This window comes from Exophiala oligosperma (assembly GCF_000835515.1).
Source record: "Exophiala oligosperma strain CBS 72588 unplaced genomic scaffold supercont1.3, whole genome shotgun sequence".
Classification (NCBI taxonomy): Eukaryota; Fungi; Ascomycota; class Eurotiomycetes; order Chaetothyriales; family Herpotrichiellaceae; genus Exophiala; species Exophiala oligosperma.
The window spans coordinates 2,045,519-2,067,459 of record NW_015622820.1 but is presented as its reverse complement, the minus strand read 5'-3'; the positions used below and the strand labels follow the sequence as shown (position 1 = coordinate 2,067,459).

Sequence of the window (21,941 nt, the reverse complement as noted above, 5' to 3'; positions counted from 1 at the left end):
CGACAACTCCTCATACTCGGTATTTCTGCAATGTTAAAAACATGCATTCCAAAGTCACTCACTCGCGGGATTTGGCGTATTCCTGCTGCGAGGCAAGCCACATCAATGAGCTCGCGTATGCACTTTCATTCCACTGATCGGCGAATACATTATTCTCAAACTCAAGAAAAGAGCGAACTTTCAATACCAAGGCCTCAAGACTCTCACAAGACTACCCATGCTCAAGCTGCTTCCCAGAATGTGGCCGAATCTGTATCATTCATGCCACCTCGCCCCAAGAGAATCGTCGTGGGAATAACCGGTGCCACAGGCGCTATCTACGCGATTCGCATGCTCGAAATAATGCGCCAACTTCAAATCGAGACGCACCTGGTAATCAGCAAATGGGCCATGGCCACCCTCAAATACGAGACTGACCTCTCTGAGGCCCACATCAGAGGCCTGGCAACCGCCAGCTACACGGCAAAAGACCTCTCCGCCCCGATCGCTTCTGGGTCGTTCCAACACGACGGAATGGTCATTGTGCCCTGTAGCATGAAGACGCTAGCAGCTATCCGGATTGGCTTCTGCGACGATCTAATCTCACGCGCTGGGGACGTGAGCCTTAAGGAGGGGCGCAAGCTACTCCTCGTCGTCCGTGAGACGCCTCTCAGTGACATTCACCTGGAAAACATGCTCACTTTGAGGCGAGCCGGAGCGACTATTTTCCCTCCCGTGCCAGCCTTCTACACTCGGCCTAAGGATCTAGACGACATGGTCAACCAAAGTGTTGGCAGAATGTTTGATTCTTTGGGTATCTACATTGATAATTTCGACAGATGGAACGGGTTTGAGAGGCAGAAGAAAAAAGCTTGAGCACCGACCACCAACTCGAAACACAACGTATATGGGCAGCCCAGCCACACCAACATGAAAGCCAGAGACTCCGAATCAGGGGATTGATTTATACGAAGGAAAGCACCCCTGCAAGTGTTCGCCTTCGTTAGATTGACGTTGCTTCCACCATCTGCACCGGCACGGTGCAAAGGCGAAGGAGAATCTCAGACAGCGACTAATCCACATCGGGAAATCAACTGTATCCGGTTAGTGACATCTCAATCTGGTTTAGTGGGGTTCCTAGTGTATCGGAACTCGGTTCCTAACTGTACAGTATTATTAAGGCGTGCATAGAGTGTATGCCAGCTAGGAAGTTCCGTTGATGGTGGATAGTGCAATGTCGGCTACAAGGAAAACCAGGAAGCCAGGCCAACGTGACCACAAATCGGGTCCTGGGTGTTGAGCGTCGGCCTCTATTGTGAAGTAATCTCATAGTAGTCTTTCGATTCGATGGGGTTTCAATTTGAATCTGGCGAATGAAGTATTTCTGCCGGGCCAGACTTGTCCATTGATCACCCTGAGATTTTCACACATCATCTGCATGACTATAAGCGTTGAATCTACAGTTCAAATCATTATACGAATCAGCTCATCAAGCAACATGAACATCGCCCGAAGAGTAGCAAGCAGCCTTCTGCGGCAACCTTCAAAAAATCACGCTGTCACCAGACATCGACATCTTCACACTGTTCCTCTCATCATCAACGGCAAGGATATCATCACAGAGGAAACATTCCCGGTCATTGGATGTCTCAAGGGTGCAGAGATCTCACAATGCTCCACAGCCTCGAGTCAGCAAGTCGTCGACGCCGTGGAAGCAGCACAGAAAGCTTTCCCAAGTTGGTCGGCGACGAAACCCTCGGAGCGGAGAGACATATTTCTCAATGCGGCTGATATCTTTCTGAAGCGTAAAGAGGAAATGGCAACAATCATCCACGAAGAAATCGGTGCCAGCAAGCACTATCAGGATTTTATCATTGGGTTGGCAGTCGAAGGATTGAAGGATACGGCGGGTAGAATTGCCGGTGCGGTGACGGGGGAAGTTCCAATTTCGATCCATAAGGATATGCGTGCCATGGTTCTAAAGAGACCTTATGGTGTCGTATTGGGTATTGCGCCCTGGTAAGCCCAAGTCCCGGTGACAAAGAAAAGGCCTGGAGAAGCTGACGCAACTCTTCGCAGGAATGCTCCGTATCATTTGGGATTACGCTCCATTACTTTTCCAATTGCCACAGGTAACACTGCAATTCTCAAAGGGCCCGAATTCTCACCACGTTGTTACTGGGCATTTTCGGACGTATTTCGGGAAGCTGGTCTCCCTGATGGTGTTCTCAATACCATCTTCCATCGACCGTCTGATGCTGCGGCCGTGACTGAGCAATTGATCAGTCATCCAGCTGTTAAGAAAATCAACTTTACTGGCAGCTCAAAGGTCGGGAGTATCATCTCCTCTAGTGCGGGCAAGCATCTGAAGCCCGTTTTGATGGAACTTGGAGGCAAGGCCAACGCGATTGTCTTGAAAGACGCCGACTTGCAGAATGCTGCCGTACAGTGCACGTTGGGTGCCTTTCTCAATGTAAGTTGACATCTGCTTCATGAGAGAAATCAGAAGCTCTTCCTGACGGTTGTTCTCTCCACAAATAGGCCGGACAGATTTGCATGTCTACAGAGCGTATTCTCGTTCATGCTTCCGTCGCCAACGAATTCAAAGGGGTCCTGCAACAAACAATCAAACGGATGTTCGGTACGGCTGAAACCACGCCTGTCTTGGTCACAGCTGCCTCGGCAGACAGAAATCGCCGCTTGGTCGATAGTGCACTTTCACAAGGTGCACAGGCCCTCTACGGCAATACGGACTTGGCAGGAGACCTGAAGACGAAGATGACACCGGTGGTCTTGACAAACATAGACGAGAGTATGGACCTATATGGCACCGAATCATTCGGCCCCAGCGTCTCGCTCTATACCTTTGAGACAGAAGAGGAGGCTTTGGAGCTGGCAAACGATACTGAATATGGCTTGTCAGCCTCGATCTACACTGAAGATCTACGCGCAGGGTTTCGCATGGCGGAAGGTATAGAATCTGGTGCTGTCCACATCAACTCGATGACCGTACATGACGAGTTTGCATTACCTCACGGCGGTGTCAAGAAGAGTGGTTTTGGCAGATTCAACGGCTACCAGGGACTGGAGGAGTTCCTCTACTATAAGACGGTTACGTGGATGGAGTGATTCTTCTTTGGTCATTCGAGCTTTTAAAGTACCATTCGCCAGATAGTGAACCGAACAATTTCTCGTCGATACCATCAATATCGATCACTGGTCTAATCTAGTGATATAAATAGATCTACAACTTTGGAGTTGAACGCACCACCTTTCGTGCGTACGAGTGCTCCATGCCTGGTACAAGATGGTCAATTGCCGCAGTATTCACATAGTCTGGGTGTGCGTCACGCATCAGATCTGTCATGCCGCAAAGCCGCATTGCAGTCTCGATCTCGTCCTTGATGACTGACATGCGAGTTAGCAAGGAGGCAATTTCAGGTTGAAGAGATTCGATACTTACTTTCGACAGCGTGCTCGATGCCCTCGGCTCCGTAGTGTAGAGCATACATGAAGGGTCTTCCGATTCCGACTGCGGATGCTCCCAAGCAGATGGCTTTGACAATATCTGAACCTCTGCGAAAACCACCGTCAACAAGTACTTCCATCTTGCCCAGGACTTCTGGACAGTTCTTGTGTAACTCGAGCAAAGTGAGTATTCCTGGCGGAGCGGTATCTGCTGCCCTCCCACCGTGATTGCTCAGAACAATCCCGTCACATCCCATCTGCATTGCAATGACTGCATCCGAAGCACACTGTATCCCCTTGACCACGATGGGCAGGTCAGTTATGCTTCGTAACCATCGCAAGTCTTCCCAGCTGAAAGTTGAGTCGATGAAAGAACTCGCTTGCCGTGCAAAGCCCCCCCCTTTCCTATCCTTCTGCCCGGCAGGCCCTTCAGGTTTGATTCGCTCGTCTGCCTCGCGCTTGGACACCACCGGCAAGTCCACAGTGACAAAGATCGCTTTGATTTTCTTGGTCTTCGTGGCATTTTGTATCGCTTGTTGCGATTTATGTCTTTCCTTGTCGACGTAGAGCTGGAAGAAGGCATGCTTGGGAGTCACCTCCAGGATTTCTTCATGGAGGAAAGAAGTTGGAGTAGATATGCAGTGTATGATTCCTGATGAAGCTGCTCCTCTGGCCATGGCAAGTTCTCCTTCGGGTCCTCCATGCTTTGCTCCTCCCATAGGAGCGATGTAGATTGGCAAATCCAGGTCACAGCCGAAAAGTCGCGTCTTTGTCCTTGCTGTGCGAACATTTCTCAGGACCTTTGGCCGAAGCATTATACTTCTGAGGAGAGATAGATTTGCTTCACGGGTGATGCTGTCGTTCGAAGCACCGCTGATTACGGCCCATGACTTCTCACTGAGATTCCTCTGAGCGATCGCCTCGAAGTCAAACAGATTGATGACATCTCCAAGCGACGATTCTTCAACAGCCGCAGTGTGAGGTTCGCCATCCGACAAGTTTGCACTCCATTCATCATTGATGCTGCTTTCATCGAGAATCCCCACATGACAATCCAATGTCAAGGATTTCTGGATAAGGCTGGGACCATGAATTTGGTTGTATTCTTTGGAAGCGTCTCGGCCACCATAACGATAGATGACTACAACATAAGATCAGTTGGAACACTATGCTAATAGAACACACCCGAAATCTGACCTTCTGAGCCTCCTGGATGCAGAGGAGCAAACCTTGTCATGTCATATACCTTGCCATTGACGACAATCCAGACATCCTCTGGATTGCGATGCTGCACAATTTCGGACACCTGTACCTTGCTCGACATGTTTTCCCTGGAACAACTGTGATGTTCGCCCAAGGCAACTTGTTGTCCGACATATCATCCGCTCCTGATCCCGCTTGTTACGTGCTCCCCCATTCCCGACTGTTGTGGTCGGATGCGCGGTCGGAACGTTTCCGCCGTTCCGCCAACGATGCTCCGAAGCCTAAACACTTGTGCCACCTTAAGCATAGGTATGAAATGATTGTTAGGTATCCTTCAGGTCCTTGTCTTGTGTGTTTATTGAGTATATCCAGTATTCTCGTATCGTGCTTTTGCAATATTGTCTGTTATCTCTTCTCCCACAACCAAGAATTCCCCCTAACACAGAACCATCATGGCGGCTCCAGCGAGATATACAACCACCCCTTCTTATTCTTCCAATGTTCTTTTCCGAGGGAGCGAAGAATATGAGCGCTGTAGACGCAATAACCCTACGGCAGCCACTCCAGAACGTTACCCACGCGAGATACACATCGTAACTTCTCCAGAAGAGGTCAGCATCGCATTAAAGCGTGCCGTTGACCTGAATACAAATGTCGGCATTCGTTCTTCTGGTCACATTATGAACATGGGTAATCTGATCCAAGATGGCATCCTCATCGACACCGTCAATCTGAATCGCCATGTTGAGTACAACCCTAAGACTCACGAAATCTGCTTTGGACCAGCTGTTCGAACTGAAGAGCTATCCAAGAAGCTTGCCGAGATCAAGAGGTTTTTCCCACACGGTCATGCACCAACAGTGGGTGCTGCTGGGTTCCTTCTTGCCGGCGGACAGGGATGGTTCTTGCGAGGCTGGGGTGCAACCAACCAGACCTGGATCAACAAGATGGAGATTGTGGTCCCGGACGGCCGAACAGTCATTGCAAGTCCAACCGAAAATGAAGATCTCTGGTGGGCCGCTAGAGGCAGTGGACTGGGATTTTTCGGCGTGGTCACTCGCTTTTGGTGCAGAACGATGCCGGTCTCGACCATGTGGGAAAGAATTTTCAAGTTCGAGCTTGGAGATAAGTACGAAGAATTGATGACATGGGCGATTGAACGAGGTCGTGATACTCCCAAATATGGAACCGATCTGAATCTGACCATCGACTATCCCGAAAAGTACGATCCAAGTTACACGACAGATGAAATTCCAGCTGGGGCAAAGCTTGTCCTGACCTTAAATTTGCTCTGCTATGCCGACACACTTCGCGAGGCAAAGACCTTGCTGGGTGCTTATGATAAAATTCCCTCCGGAGTTCGTCAACAGCTCGTCGAGATGAGACCTGTTGAGAAGAGAACCTTCCAAGAAGTCTTCGACCGGAAACGAGGGTTCTTGGGCAACGATAAGACTCAGCGATGGCAAATCAACAGCATCATGAACGACCCGAAAGTTCCTTTGCCCAAGGTAAGTGCTGGGTTTGAAGATGAATCCGTCAGCGCTGACATTGTGTCTAGCTACTAGCCGCCATAAAGCCTGCATTGACTGAGTTCCCTACGCGGACGACGTCCGTATTCATGTGTCATTGCGATATCACGCCAGATGAGGAGGACTGTGCTTTGAGTCTGGTGCAAGACCTATACATCTCGACCATAACAGGCTGGACCGACCCCAACTTAGAGCCTGAGATCATGCAACCCATGCGTGAGAAGTATTTCCAAGCATGGCCTGTGAGCGTTGGACAGTACATCACAGAAATCGATGTGAACAATGATGATGCCAATGTAAGTTTCTTGACCCGTTACCCCTTCTTTAAGCCAACTAACTTTTCCTTCTCCTTCTAGATGAAGGTACTCTCCGATACAGCGTTGGCAAAGTTCTTGAAAATAAGAGAGAAATGGGATCCCAAGGGCCTATTCCCAAACTACAAGACATTCATCAGGGCTCATGATAAGATGAATGCCCTTGCTGCCAAAACTCAAAAGGCACATCTTTAGAATAGGGCAAGCACAGCTCAGAGAGCATCTTAAGAAACATCACTTTTACACAAATTTATTGCTAGGACTTAGGCATTGCCAAGTGGTTTTGAGTGATAGATGCCCACTCTTCGGAACAGGGTGGATTCAATCGTCAAGGATTCTACTCATGTGAGATAGAAAATTTGACAGGATCCAGGAAAGCTGTGTGATCCGCTTGTGGCAAGCTTATATTGATCATCAATGCCATGCCGCGCCTCTATCGTTAATCTTATGTACGCATGTATCAAATTTTCCACGTTGAGGACTCGTTTCTGTTGCCACCGTAAAGTCTTCTCTTCAACGAAATGAGCCAAGTGCATCTTAAGCAAGGTCCAAGACAACTCGGCCAGACAAATGACCAGCTTTGAGTTGTTCGAATGTCTAACAATAACATGGTCAGTAACCAAATCCTGTAGGAGTGTGAGAGAACCAGGTCCTGGACATACCTTGGTCATATCATTCATGCCTCGAACCTCGACGTGGATCTTCACTGCACCTCTGGCGGCAAAGTCCAAACACTCGACGGCGTCTCTTTTGGATCCCAAGAGACTTCCTACCACGCTGAGTTCCTTGTCGATTAGTTTCCCGGGGCTCAGTCCCTCGATGTTTTTGCGTGGTCCTCCTGGCAATCCTACACATACCATTGTGCCACCGAATCTGAGCATGTCGGGCCCTTGCGCATATGCGGTATTGTTTCCTGTGCAAATCACGACGGCGTGAGCGCCCTCTCCACCTGTGATTCGGTAAACTTCTTCAGAAGCAGATTTTCCCTTAAGTTTTGTGAGGTCGATGAACTTTTCTGCGCCGCATTCTTTCGCAAACGACTCCTTGTCACCCACGTCTATACCAATCACTCGAAGAGCGAATGCGTTCTTGGCTAATTGGACCGCTATATGTCCTAACCCGCCACCTGCACCGGATACCACGATCCATTGCCCGCCCCTGGTATTGGCTTTACGGAGGGCCGCGTACGTGGTCACGCCCGCGCACAGCATCGGAGCTGCCAGTTCCGGCGATAAACCCTCCGGTATGGGGGTGAGGTAGGATGCCTGTGCGACGACGTACTGCTGGAACGTGCCCGGGTGGTACCAGCCCGAGATGTTCTGGTTGGGACACAGGCCATCCCGACCGTCAAGGCAGGGACCGCAAGAGCCACAGACATTGGCGACTCGTTTAACTCCGACGCAAGCTCCTATTTTGACCGTTCCTTCAGTACCGGGTCCCAGGATGACCACCGTGCCGACACCTTCATGGCCACCGACCTGGCCGGCAGGCACGCAAGGTATAGGCCAAGCATCTATCATGATCTCGAGGTCACTGGCGCAGACCCCGGACTTGGTCCTGTGTACAGATTTACAGTCAGCAAGGAGAACACTTGTTTGTGGGGACTAATTGTTGCTCGATGCACCAGAAGCCACCGGACTTGGGTCCGGCAATACACGTACAGTCTCACTAGCACCTCTCCCGGCCCAGGTTTGGGTGTTTCGAGCTCGACGACTTTCGTACTGATTTCACCAGGTCTGTCGAAGACCACAGCCTTGTAAGTGGCTGGAATATCCATTGGGAGGCTTGCTTCGGACCGGTCTCCCATGGTCGCGTCGTCAACGAACTCGTTAACCTTTGACTCAATACAGAAGACACGGGAAGAAAATAGCATTAAAAAGATAAGCGAAATACAAATACTTGATAAGATCTACCTGGGTAATCAAGATACCAGCCTCAGACTTGCATACTTTCGTATCTTCAATCTACGGAACTCGGAACCCATTCCATACCGGGCATTTGTCGGATCATACTCCGTGCCGTCTCATGTACATTATCAGTCTATCACAACCAATACCAACATACAGTAGACCATTCGGAAGGCCTTATCTATCACTTGCCGCGGAATGTTCCCTGGTGTTTTCCTATATACAATGCACCTTGATATATAGTACAATGGATAACCCACCTTGTTCAGAGTTCATCTGGTGTCCACTCTTGTTAGAAACGTGCGGCATCATCAACCATGGATCCCAACAAGTCTGAACAAAAGTCCGAGACTCTCGTCTCCCCTCACATGGAGATTGACTTGGAACACATCAGTGGAAAAGCCGGCACCCTCGTCGTCGCACCTGGATTTGGCGACCATCCAAAGGAACACTTGGGAGAGGAAACTATCTCCCAACTCAAAACCACTGCGGATGGTCGGTTCATCTTGATCCCTCAGCCACCTGACGACCCAGAGCATGTTTTGAATGTGAGTTGCTCTTTCCTTACTGGTTATTCGACTGGATAACTAACATCCATAACTAGTGGTCATGGAGAAAGAAACACCTGATTTTGTTTGTTCTCTGTACGTCAACCTATTTCCTTTTTCACGGCATTGCGAGCAAATCATACTTACAAAAACCCTTCAAAAAAGTCTATAGTACCCTCATGACAGACATGACATCGGCATGGGCCATTCCTCTTGTGATTTCACAGTCCGAATACTGGGGTATCAGCACTACCAACGCGGGAAGAAACATCTCTGGCAACGTTTTTGTATGTTGTCACCACCCGTTTTGTCGCAGTGGCTCCTCTGATGTTGGTAACTGACGTTGACAAATTCACTGCTAGATGATAGGAGCAGGTGGTCTTGCAGCCGTCCCGCTGACTCGATGGGTCGGGCGTCTCCCAATCTTGTTCTGGGCCATTTCCATAGCATTCATCCTGAACATCGCCGCCTCTGCAACTCCAGGTTGGATGTCATATCTCGTGATACGCTGTATGCAAGGGTTCGTCATCACCTCGCCTCAGGTTGTTGGCTTGAGCATGATTCATGACATGTTCTTCTTTCATGGTACGTACGACTGACTACCACCTACCTACCTTGCTTCGTCCCTTTTTGTCCCTATAGAAGAGGGCAGAAACTGAAGTACCTTGCTTGGTTGCAGAACACGCTCGTAAAATCGGCATCTGGGCATTCTCAATCATCTTCTCACCAGTTATCGGTCCTTTGATATCTGGAGTCATTGTCAACTACGCCAGTTGGAGGACCTCGTCATGGGTCAACACAGGCCTTTTGGCGATTGGTGTTATCCTGATTGTTCTCTTTGGTCAAGAAACAGCCCATGGAGACGAACAAACTCATGTTTCTTCTTCAAAGAGCAGCCCAAGTATGACAGAAAGACTCGTCGCAAGAGCAAAATTGCTCACTGGCATCACCGGATATCAAGCTTACCACAACGGTGTCAAGCATACTATTCAGGATATGTGCATAGTTGCGACTCGACCACACTTTTTGTGTGTTTGTGGTGAGTTTCTTTTTCCTTTTGTATTAAAACGCCTTGACAAGAGTCTGCGACAGACAAATCATACCTAACTAATACTGCCTGCAGTTTATTACCTCCTCAGTTTCATGTGGAGCATCGGGATCAACGTCACACTCACATTGTTCTTCGTACCACCGCCTCCGGTAGGGTATGGCTACAGCACGCTTACCGTGTCTCTGTTTTATTTCTCGCCCATTGTAAGTTTATATCTCTGAACTTCTGGATCGAAACAGAAGGAAAATAAATTGACACTACCTGACTCTGTGTAGATTGGAATGTTCCTTGGTGAACTCTTTGGTCATTGGTTCAATGATTTCATCTTTACCAGACACATCAAACGCTCGCGTGGCGTGTACGAGCCCGAGGTGAGACTTTGGATGGTATGGATTTCTGTCGTTTTGTTGATTGGGTCATTGGTACTGTATGGGTACGCTTTGGCGGACAAGATGCCATGGATAGGGCCCGTCATGGCTTATGGGATTTATGGGTTTGGTCTCGTCACTCAGACCGTGGCCATTACAGGTATGTCTTGCCTTTCCCTTGTCAATTTATCCATCCAGCCACTTTATTTGTAAAGGCAAATCGGGGATTGACCCTTTCGTCAGCATACGCAAGTGATGTATTCCCAGATCACACCGTCGAAGCTTCTTCAATCATCAACGCTTTCAGAGTCTGGGGAGGTTTTATTGTCAACTACTTTTTGGTCAATTGGGCAGAATCAGATGGTCCTGTGGTGTCTTTCGGAGCTCAAGCAGGTATTGTCGGAGGTGCTTTTCTTCTCATCATCACTGTTCAAGTATTTGGGTCTAGGTGGAGAGGGGCTTTTCCTTCGCCAAAGAAACAGACATGAGGAGTTGACCTGATTTCAATCTTCGAGTACGCTAGTCGAGTAGACAAAACGGTTATTGAAAGGTTGCCATTGTTTTTGGCGGAAGACCGAGAGAGATTCATGGGGGTCAAGTACAAGGGCTCTGCAGGTCGGTATCACGTCAACAATGGTGTTTGTTGAAGGTGAAATAAACTTACCATGGACTTGCATGCTCCCTCTTCACAAAACACTTGACGACATGTTCATATTGATTGCTCGGAGGAATCAGGGATCAAGGCACTGAGATATCTGCGGATGATCTGTATATACGGGTTCAATGCCTTTGCTGCTGAGCATATGTCACAAGCTAAATGGTTTTTCACTCCGACGATGACTCCCATACTCTCTCGCCCTCGAACCAAGTGCCCATGACGATAGCCCCCTGGAATTCAGCTCGACTCAAATCTCTGTCGACCATGATAAAGTTTGCCTTTTTCCCAACCTCTATACTACCCGATATGTCATCCCTACCAGTGGCTTCTGCACCGGATAAAGTCAGCATCCTCACAATTGCCTCGGCGGCGGCAGTCCTGGTGGCGGCACCGTCTTCGTCTTTGAGTGAATCTGGCATGGCACTCATGACATTCTCCAAAATGGCAGCACAAGGTGTCATTGGTGAAGGGTCTTCGTTGAAATAATCACTTCCGATCGTGACGTGAGCACCGCTCTTGATCATCTTTGCAAAGTCCCACGTCGCTAGACCGTCCGGGGCGGCGATATCTGGAATGGGAAATAACAGTGACGGCGACATTTCTGCGGTCACGTTAAGTTTCTGGAATCTCGGGTAATCATCTGGTGTGTTTCGTAAGAAAAAGTCAGTCTTGTTGAATACTAGAGATTGATATCAATCATTAGCTGTGTACGAGGTGAGCACTCACCATCGTGAACGCCGTTACAATGAGCAACTTCGTGTTTGGGTCCGTTTGGGTTGGCTTTCCTCAACTCTTCGTAAACGTCAAGTGCCCTACGCGCGCTGCCTTGGCCGGTACAATGTATCTTGCACGTCATGCCCCTTGCGTCGAATCTGGTGATGAGATCTGCCAGATCATCAATCAGGATCTTACTCTCGTCGACCTCTCCCGAATCCGTGAGTCCACAGTGAGTGAAATACGGGGCCATCGGAATGCCGTCGAGCATGAACTTTATAAAGTTGGTCTGGATGTGTCGCGATTGATACTTTTCCGCATCCTCCAGAGTCTTTTCGATCATGTCTTCCGGTTCCTCGGCGAGCCAGATGGGTCGATAGGCGATGTGAGTCTGGACGTCCATTTTCAGCTCGCCGGCGTCGTCGAGTTCCTTCAGGCCCGTCAGTGCCAGGCTGTTGGCGGACGCTTCCTGGACGCTGGTGACCCCGGCGCGCTGCAGCACCTGAATGGAACTCAGGAGGCACCTCTTCGCGTGCGACCTGGTGGGTTTCGGAATGGTGAAGAGCGCCTTCTCCATGCCCCTCTCGGCCACCTCCCCCGTGAGTTGGCCGTCCGGCCGGCGGAGGTACCTGAACATTTTCTCTCCGTTGGGCTCGCCGGATTCGGCGTCGTACCCCGCCCGCTTCAGTGCCGCCGTGTTCATGAACATCGAGTGGCCGACCCCTCCGCGGAGGGCCACGGGCGTGTCCGGAAACTCGGAATCCAGGGACGAACGATCAAAGTCGTCAATCTTGAAGAGATCGCCGATCAGCCAGTCGCCGTACTCGTGGGGGCACTGGCACTGACACCCGGGAGACTTGAGCCTCGCAGCCACGTTCTCATTCGTCACGTCGTGGCCGGGTTTGACGCTGGACAAGTTCGAAAGCCCGGCCATCAAGAGATGGGCATGGGCGTCGTGGATTCCGGGCATGACAAACCGGGATCTGAGGTCAAACGTTGGGAGGCCGTCACGACGGGCCAATTCCAGAATTTCGGTGTTGGACCCCACGGCCACAAAAGTGCCATTTGGGGAGACAATGAAAGCTTCAGCATGAGGCTGAGACTCTGCGACGGTATAGACGTTGCCCGAGTGGTAGGCAACCGCTGCCGAAGAAGAAGACATATTGGTCGAGAATTGGGAGGGTGGGTGCTGAGACTGACCTCTTTTCCGGTTGTGTGGCAGGTCGTCTCGTACGCATGAATCAAGCCCCAGTCGAGGTGCTTTTCGGCTAGATACTAAGATAGGCGATCAAGATCTCGACCCTGGCCACGAAGAAATGTTGTTATGTACCGGGGGATTGGGTAAAAACAAGAAGCCAAAGATACCTAGTGAATGTATTGAGGCTGAAGTTCTTGTGGGAGCATGGGCTTTTCCACGTGGCGGAACTGCATAGACACGAGTATTCGGAATGCTATCTCAAAGATGGGGACGTACTTCGCTTGTCTCGACGAGGATCGTATCAAATGTATTTGCGCGTTCGGAACCTCCGCATGTTTGCCGAGTGATCAAGAGGTCTGGGCGTCTGGCAGCCTTGTTACATGTGCCACACAATTTGTAATTTTGTGTGCTTTACGACAACTGCTATACGATCTGATACCATGTGGCCGTCTTGGATCATCATGAAGCATGTTTTGCATCCGTAGATTGGTAACGTGGAAGAGTTTTTCTAGTCGTGTCCTTCTGTCCAGGATGCTACAGGATAGCTGCTGGGAGGAAACATGTTTCTTGCTGTAAAAGCGTGAGTGGATACAATGCAAAGTCCAGGATATACACCTGCTGTCAAGAGTCATAAGAGAAAAGTGCCGCGATGTGAGGCTGGTAAATGCCGGGTTCAGCTGTACGTTGTTCTGTTAGGAGGGAGAGGACACAGATAGGGGTGGGTCGACGCCGGAAGATCCGCTTTGCTTCCGACCGAGACGATAAAAAGGGTAGTCAGACCCCACAGTACAGTATACGGGTCGAATACACACACGGTCGAGAATCAGCGAGCTTCATGACCATGCGACCTGAACACCCTCCTGGAACTATCCCGCTGCTTGAGCGTAAGTAGCCCAAATTCTCAGGTACAGGTTGGTCAGAAACTAAGACCGGGATACTAGGGCAAGCCGCAAGCGAGGCGTTGAAGGTCGTCCTCGTTCCTCATCCTTCGAATGACCCAAATGATCCGCTGGTAAGCATTCAGGCACGTGAGGCCATGGTGTTTGAGTAACAGAGTTGGAACAGAATTGGAACAACTGGCGGAAAGCCTTCAACTATCTCCTTGTCCTTGCAGCGACCTTGGCAAGCTTCACAGGGTATGATGACCATGCTCGGTTGAGTACATTGGTTGACCAAGAATTGACAGCATCATGATCCAACCAGTGCTTTGGCCACAGATGGTAGAAGACATGAAAATGCCCATCACGGCCTTTCAGCATGGGCAGTCCGCAAACTTGGCCGGGTTGGCCACTGGATGTGCGCTTTTCGTGCCCCTGACCATCAAGTACGGTCGACGGTCAACATACATTGCATCTGTCGCCGTCATGGCAGCTGGATGCTGGTGGACAGCAAGACGGACCAGTTATGCTGAGGTGATTCTGACCTCCATCATCATCGGCTGGGCTGGGGCAATCAATGAAACAGTGGTCCAGATGACAGTGAGGCCTATTCCCCTTTTTTAAGAATCACATTTGACGTAGTGTACTTACTCGAATCTCTCTAGATTGCGGATCTATATTTCATCCACCAAAGAGGCAGAGCCAATGCATTCTACCAATTGGCCGTTGTAGCTGGCGGCTTCCTCACCCCAGTTGCCGCTGGTGCTCAGGCTACGGCTCACGGATGGCGATGGTGTTACTATACCCTCGGCATAACCCAGACCATCCTCGCAATCGTCTTCCTCTTTGGCTACGAGGAGACAAAATACAACCGCGTCTCCAATGGCTTACCTGACCTGCAATCGTCAGTACAGCTGGATGGAGTGAAGACTTCCCTCGACCAGGATCAAGATCTCAAAGAGGGCCAGACAGATGTGCAGTCCGAACCTGGCCTCGCTGTTTCTATAACAGAAGCAGAGATACCAGCCCCGAACACATATTGGCAACGTATGCGCTTCGTCACCACCACTCCAGAATCGTTGTGGAGGCTTTTCATCGCCCCAGTATCGGTCCTCTTCCTCCCACACGTCTTGTTCACCGCAATCCAGTACTCTTCCTCAATCTGCTGGCTGGTGCTATATTCAGCCACGAGTCCTATCATCTTTTCAGCTCCGCCCTATCTATTCACGGCCTCTGGACTCGGGAATCTGTTGTTAGGTCCCTTGGTAGGAACTATCATCGGCAGCGCCTATGCAGGCATTCTCTCGGATCGACTTGTTGTTTGGCTTGCCAAAAGAAATCACGGAGTATTTGAACCTGAAATGCGACTTCATCTCCTCCTACCGGTCTACTTCGCCATGGGTGGTGGTCTCATCATATTCGGGGTGACTGCAGCTCACGTAAGTGATTTGTTTTGGTTTGCGACAAGTGGTGATATGGTAGCTAACTGTGGTCAAGGGCCTGCACTGGATCTATCCAAGTATCGGTGGTGCTTTGTTCGGTTTTGGCTTCAGCGCCATGGGAGATATTACCTTCACCATGGTCATAGACATATACTATGAGGTACATTTCAACAACCCCTTTTCCCCTGATGTGTCTGACCTTGACTGACTGTGTATAGCTTACCGCTGAGGCATTCGTGGGCGTCACCTTTGTAAGGAACGCGATCAGCATCGCCATGCCGTTCACAGTTAGTCCGTGGTTAAAGAACATGGGAATGGCAAATATGTTCATCGTTGTCGGATGCCTCTGCTTTGGAATTGGGATGGCGTATGTGCCTTTGCTGATATACGGGAAGAGGATTCGTACTGCTTTAGGTCCACGTTATTACAAATTGGTGGAGAAGCGGCGGTTCTATTGAGATCTGAGGTCAAGTTTCAAGATATTTGCCTTTCATAAACGAGCAGTACTGACACTTGGTCGCGAGTAATTGAATGAAGCAATTCTTGGAAATTGTTGGGAGAGACACGAGGGAACGACTGTCCTCGGATTAGTTGCCAAAAGTGGAAGCGGCCTTTCCATCCAGCGCCTTTTCATCCTTGAATACTTTGTCCACTCCGTCTCTCTCTCTTCCTCCTACTCAAAGATGAGGGATTCAAAGTGGCTGTAGTTCAGCTTCCCACTTTCTTCTCACTCCTCTGATGCTCCGGGTACGCTTTGTGTTTGCCTCTTCGTTTGGGCCACGCTTTACGCCTCAGCCAGACCCAAATACTGAGTAGCATTCACTCAAATCCCTCATTCTGTTCTCCTTCCCAGTGACACAGTCACCCCCAATCAACGACCGACTTCTATACCGACTTCTTGTCGTTACCGTCGTCAAGCTTGTGAGGCGTTGCCGACCTTACAGCGGCCGTGTGCTCCTCCTATCCAAGCGAATCTGCATCAAATATGGTCGGCTTGTTAGCCTGTCCGAGGAATCTGCCATGCGCTTCATTTCTAAGCACACGTCGATCCCGGTACCCAAGGTGATTTGCGCATTCACTCACCATGACCAGACATACATCGTGATGCAAAGAATCCAAGGTTACATGCTCGGTAGCGGATGGGTGCATCGCGGCCCGGAGTCGCAGAGGTCACTCCTTTCGCAGCTCAAAGACATGATTCGAGAAATGCGGAGCATTCCACCTTCACCAGGCCAAGGAATTGCAAATGTTGATGGTGGGAAGCTCTACGATTGTCGCCTGCCAGGTTCCTCCTTACGTTTCGGGCCATTCCTCTGTGTTGCCGATTTTCACAGCCATCTACGGCAGGGCATTCGCTTCCATCCGGGACATGAGCCCGAGGTCAATAAGCTCGTTGATCTCCACAATGGGCAATGGCCCTTGGTCTTCACGCATGGTGATCTAAGTAGTCTCAATATACTGGTGCGAGGAGACCAGATTGTTGGGATCGTTGACTGGGAAACTTCCGGATGGTTTCCAGCTTACTGGGAAAACACTACTGCTTGTCAGGTCAACCCTCAGAACTCTTTCTGGCGTAATGAGGTCAATCGATTCTTGGATCCGCTGCCGTTAGAACTGTCAATGGAGCATATCCGTCAAAAATACTTTGGTGACTTCTAGGAAGGTAAGTCTCCGATAGCATCGGCTCGCTCCTTTCAAATAAGTCATCCAGGAATGCCATTGAGAAGTTGAAGACTACCATGCAGAGTTCCGACGTTGCAAATTTTCCAAGAAGGATGTTCAAATAGATGTGCGGATCAGACGTGATGTTATGAGCTCTAGGCGGACCCTGGTCAAGGATAGCTATGGAGAGGAGTGGGCACAGGGGGCACAGAGGATCTGATTCTGACATCTGTCCCGGCGTCGGCATGTGAAAATCTCGTATGATATACACAGAATGAATCAAACTACTCATTTCTCTCCTCTACCTTCCTCTACTTCGGCCTCCTCAAATCCTCCATATCCTCCAACGTCTGAACATGCACCATCTTCGGCTTAACGACCCCCCAGACCTGGCCATCTTCATCTCCATCTCGATCTGCACCCTTCCCGGCAACCACGCTGACTTCCTCCATTGCCACCTCTCCTTCATCACGCCCACTCTCTTTTGACTCCTTTCTCCTCGCCTTCCTTTCCTCCCACCACTCCAGGCCCTTGTTGACACAGGCAGCAAACACGACAAGCAACGAACTCACCACCGGCCCCCACTGTCCAATGGCCATGTTCGCCTCATTGACGGGATATCCACCACTCAAGAGGGCCAACTCGTTCAAGACGATATTCGCCACCATCAACGGCAAACACAGCACGTCAATGGCAAAACTCAACACCAACCAAGGCAACAACATGCTCGCCCAGCGGAACTTGACCCAACACCATCGTATGCGCCGAATGTAGCCCAGAAAGACAAAATAACCGCCGTACCACGACTCCATGCTGGCCTTGTACACGACCTTCGTCAACTCCCCCGCCTGCTTCCCGGGGACGTCGCGCAGCAGATACTTCATGACCAGCCTCGTGCACAGAACACTGGGCGTATGTTCCGACGCACTGTCTACGCTCAAGGCCGCGTATGCCGCGAACTGTATGGGTCCGACCAGGATGTAGCTCAGCGAGGTGTACTTTCCGTGCAGGACCTGACTCGGCACGGCCACGATCTCGCTCGTCTGTCTCAGGGGTTTCGTGATCCCGAAGCATTTGTAGGTGCAATCGAAGTCGGACCCTTGCAGTTGGAGGATCTGGGTCAACAACAGCCTCCCGGTCCCGGTGCCATTGCCGTTGGACCAGCACGCCCTCTCGCCCGCGTCGACGGGGGTGTCAAACAACAGCGCCCTCCCGAAAATCAACCCCACCCCGACCAACGCACCCCACAGGAGCATCACCACCCTCGCCCGGCTGCTCCTCAGCGTACTGCTCCAGTGCATCATCCCGATGTAGCCCAACGCGCCCGTGGACAGGACGGCCCACACGGCGAGGATGTCCAGGTCGAACACGCCGGTGCGACTCCGCACCAGGGTCATCATGTGGATCGCCGCCGTGCCCGCGTACGTCAGTGCGCTGACCAACGCGCCGATGATGAGCCATTCTCGACTCCGTCCGAAGATGGCGGCGACGAGGGTCACGTAGTAGAGAAACCGTGGAAGCACCCCGTAATTGCCCGAGATCGAGTAGACGCAGTTGATCGTCGTCACGTTGTCGTAGTGGTGCCCCGACATTATCGGCGTTGACGTCGACATCGATGAAGGTGTTTGCGTGAAATACACTACTGGATGGCGTCTTTTTCTTCAGTTTGAGTCGGCAGGCTCTTGTATCCAAGGCCAAAGGTGCACCGTGTGCGATTGCAATCGGTCAAGCGCATCTCGCGCATTGATTCAATCTTTGGCGACTGCGATCGGTACACTGGTTTTGTCCTTTCGTGAGATGGAAGGAAAGAAAAAGAGAAAGAAGATCCAAAGACTGCGCCTCAATTTACATGGCCGAAACCTTGAGTTAACACTTTATCATCACGAAAAGCTTGGGGAATGTTGGAAAAGCGGGATGAATACGAGGTGGATGCAACGCCGTGCACATGGGGGCCAAAACCAATGACATGGACACGTGAAGCACACGTGACGAGTCTGATTGACTGTATTACCTAATTAACCCGGAGCCGCCCTGAAATAGTAGCAGTGATATGGAGTACATATCCGTACCTATCTTTTGACCACAAGGTAGTCCTTTTGAGGGATGAAATGTCCTCGGTTGACACAATCACGACTGCTTCACATTGCCGAGGATAGCCTGGGACCACCATACCCTAAACGCCCAGGGATCATTGTCCAAAATTCTCACCGTGACAAGTACAGGACACTTGATGTATGCTAGAAGGCGGGATTTGACCGGGTATCGAGGCATAGTCTACACACTCACACACAAGGTACACCAGTACGTCGCTAACCAAGTACTATATCCTTCCATTCTGGCCCAGGTTCGAGAGCCCTTGACAGACTCTCGGCCAGTACCCGTCCCAAACCTTCCCGGTAGTAGATGCCAGCTCGTTTCGACACCAACATGACATTGTAAACGCCGTAATTTCGCCCCGCCAAAATGTCCTCGACATCATCAGGCAATGTGCCTTCCCAAATTGTAAGTTCGTCATCAGTAAACCGGCCGACTTTGGACATGATCAAAAATTCAAAACTTCGACCGGCTCGATTCATCCAAATAAGGTCGAGATCGATGGTGCCGCACCACAATCCGTTCTTGTCTGCTATCCCAACTCGAATGAGACCAGGATCCGCGGGTGCCGGCCTCACCGTTGACAATGCACTGGGACCAGTAAGTCGCTTTCTCAAAGGCGAAATGACCGACTTGTGGATGAGGGCGGGAGAGGTGAGTGTGAAATGGGCAGTGACAGTCCGGAAATGTAGCAGTGGGAATGTCTTGCTCATATTATGGCTCGACATGGGTTGTTCATTACCAGCTCTTTCGATCGGAGGAGGTGTTCGCTCGAATCCTTGTCTGGGAAAAGTGTGAATGCCATCATCTCGATCAGCATGCCATTCGATCCATGACCGTGCAGGTTCCGTATACTTCCACTGTATTTCCCCCACCCATCCTGCCCAAGACCAACTGGGGAACCCTGGCCGTCGAAGCAGTCTCTTATTAGATTCCCACGTTAATGATGAATCCATCATGGTTTCCAGGGCACCATAGTATATTTTGGCGCCGATTCGTTTTTCCAGCACCAGTTGAACCCCTTCAAAGGCATTCAGGATGTCTGCTGGGTTCGTGAGCTCCCGACGTGTATATAACTCGACTGCTGATGTAAATTGTACAAAAGGTCTGTCTCGGAAGATCCGTGTTGGCATATCGATCGAGTCCAGTGACCAGCCGTTGCCTTTGGGCATTTCTATATCTTCGCAGAATGTCGTCCGTCGACACTGGTAGTATATTCGTCCGTTCACAAACAACAGGCAACGTCTCGACAACATTCTCTCTTGGAATGTCCAGGCCCGAGAATCCCACTGTGAGGTCGATATGTAATCTACAGGGGTCAGTAACAGACGCAAAACAAAGGAGGAGAGACCCTTACCCTCTGCAAGATGCGACACCATCAGGCGTAGGCCAGGTTTGACTTCCTCAATATTCTGGTGGAAAGTTCGAGATTCCTTCCTCACGCCTGGTAAGCCTGCATTGGCGTCTTTCCCCGACCCAGCAACGACCGTCACAGTAGCTCGTGCATAGACCCAGTCATCGTGGTACTGAAACCCGTCATCATGTAAGAGCGCTAGACTGTCGGTCCAGAGATATCTCTCTCCAAGCATCTTGGTGAGTTTGATGGTGTCCTTGATTGTTCGAGGGAGTTTTTCTTTTTCTAGTGCTCCGGGCTGTGACAACTTTGGGAGATTTTTGGATGTGGTGAAAAGTTGCATGAAATTCTTGCCCCATAGGTAACTCAGGGCCACGTATCTTGAGGACTGAGGTACCGCAACGATACACATGTTATTCACATCAATGGCTCGAAAGACATTCTTCGGTTGTCCTAATAGATCGGGATGCACCAAGGATTCTTCACACTCCTCTCCGTGAGTGGTCTCGCAGACGTGGAGCCATCTTCGCAGGACCTCCGCGTCCAGAAGGTCCGGAGATGTTATTCGACGCCCAAAAAACTCCCGGCTTGGTGCATCGTCGGCCAAAAGCACAATGTAGCCGTCCTTGAAGGCTTGGGGGTCGCTATATATCAACAAGCGACGTGTTTTTGGTCTAAAGATATGTTCTCCAGGTCTGTCCGGATCTGGCCCTGTATCTTCCTGCCCGTCTACCACCCAGCGTGCATAACATACGGGGTCGTCATCTGCATGTAAACTTGGAGTTCTCTGGTCGAAGGGTCGATCTGCTATGGCTAAAATCAGCCGACAAAAGGGACAGTGTGTTTTTCTTCGTATCTGCGATAGTCTTCCTAGATATCTGAATTTGTGCTGTTTTTCATACTCGGTGTCTCCCGGTTGTACACAAAAAGATTCCACTCGGAGGTCCAGCCGCAGGCAGGTATCGCAGAGGTAGGATTCTTCAGGGGGTGTTCGAAGCTCCTGCACGTACGGTCAGTCTCCAGGAACTTGTTTGAAGTCTGCAAACGGTAGGAAATATGCATACCCCGGATCTCACCCATGGGCTCAATCGTCCGAGGGTTCTGAACTTTTTTGTAAGACTTATAATGGTGGCATTAGTGCTAGGCCCGTCCACAGGCACCGAACTCGACATCTGCGTGCATGGTGTTGTTAATACCACACGATTTGAGAAACCTCGTGGAAATGGCTTACGGATATATCATTAGTCGTAGATTGGGAAGTGGGAGTCGAGGATAAATTATTGTTGCTACCTCGAATTCGTGGAGATGTCGATGTCGATGCGGAGGAAGATGTCAGTGATGGGGACGATGCCTGCACCTGGACCTGGACCTGGCGCCGGCGTTGGCGTTGGCGCTGGCGCTGGCCCGCAACGGGAGGCACGAGCCTAGAGAATTGGAACGTCATGATTCTTCGGGCTTCATGGGGGTGCGTAACAAGAGTACAATGGGTTTGTCACAAGCAGACACTGTTCTCGATGTAGGCTCGATTATGTACAAGGCATCACACACATGAAAAGCAATCGCTTCCCATTTTT

The 21,941-nt window shown here is 50.4% G+C and overlaps 5 protein-coding genes across 5 annotated transcripts; 2 read left to right on the top strand and 3 right to left on the bottom strand.

The window, feature by feature from the left end:
- Positions 1-7,030: 7,030 nt before the first annotated feature.
- On the bottom strand, positions 7,031-8,300 carry PV06_03528 (uncharacterized protein; the record flags this gene model as incomplete). Its single annotated transcript, XM_016404325.1, has 3 exons — positions 7,031-7,090; positions 7,156-8,050; positions 8,155-8,300. 3 exons carry the CDS (start codon positions 8,298-8,300, stop codon positions 7,031-7,033), a joined length of 1,101 nt encoding a protein of 366 aa, XP_016265330.1.
- Positions 8,301-13,778: 5,478 nt separating this feature from the next.
- On the top strand, positions 13,779-15,715 carry PV06_03527 (uncharacterized protein; the record flags this gene model as incomplete). Its single annotated transcript, XM_016404324.1, has 7 exons — positions 13,779-13,821; positions 13,879-13,949; positions 14,003-14,073; positions 14,124-14,415; positions 14,481-15,254; positions 15,313-15,417; positions 15,476-15,715. The coding sequence occupies 7 exons, from the start codon at positions 13,779-13,781 to the stop codon at positions 15,713-15,715; spliced, it is 1,596 nt and encodes a 531-aa protein (XP_016265329.1).
- A 225-nt stretch (positions 15,716-15,940) lies between these two features.
- On the top strand, positions 15,941-17,217 carry PV06_03526 (uncharacterized protein). The gene is made up of 2 exons (XM_016404323.1): positions 15,941-16,920; positions 16,991-17,217. The coding sequence occupies exon 1, from the start codon at positions 16,278-16,280 to the stop codon at positions 16,914-16,916; it is 639 nt and encodes a 212-aa protein (XP_016265328.1). The 5' UTR covers positions 15,941-16,277; the 3' UTR covers positions 16,917-16,920; positions 16,991-17,217.
- Positions 17,162-18,811, bottom strand: PV06_03525 (uncharacterized protein). Its single transcript, XM_016404322.1, has one exon. It carries the CDS (start codon positions 18,530-18,532, stop codon positions 17,231-17,233), a length of 1,302 nt encoding a protein of 433 aa, XP_016265327.1. The 5' UTR covers positions 18,533-18,811; the 3' UTR covers positions 17,162-17,230.
- Positions 18,812-19,228: 417 nt separating this feature from the next.
- Positions 19,229-21,811, bottom strand: PV06_03524 (uncharacterized protein; the record flags this gene model as incomplete). The annotated part of the gene is made up of 4 exons (XM_016404321.1): positions 19,229-20,322; positions 20,371-21,367; positions 21,432-21,539; positions 21,599-21,811. The coding sequence occupies 4 exons, from the start codon at positions 21,809-21,811 to the stop codon at positions 19,229-19,231; spliced, it is 2,412 nt and encodes an 803-aa protein (XP_016265326.1).
- Positions 21,812-21,941: the final 130 nt, after the last annotated feature.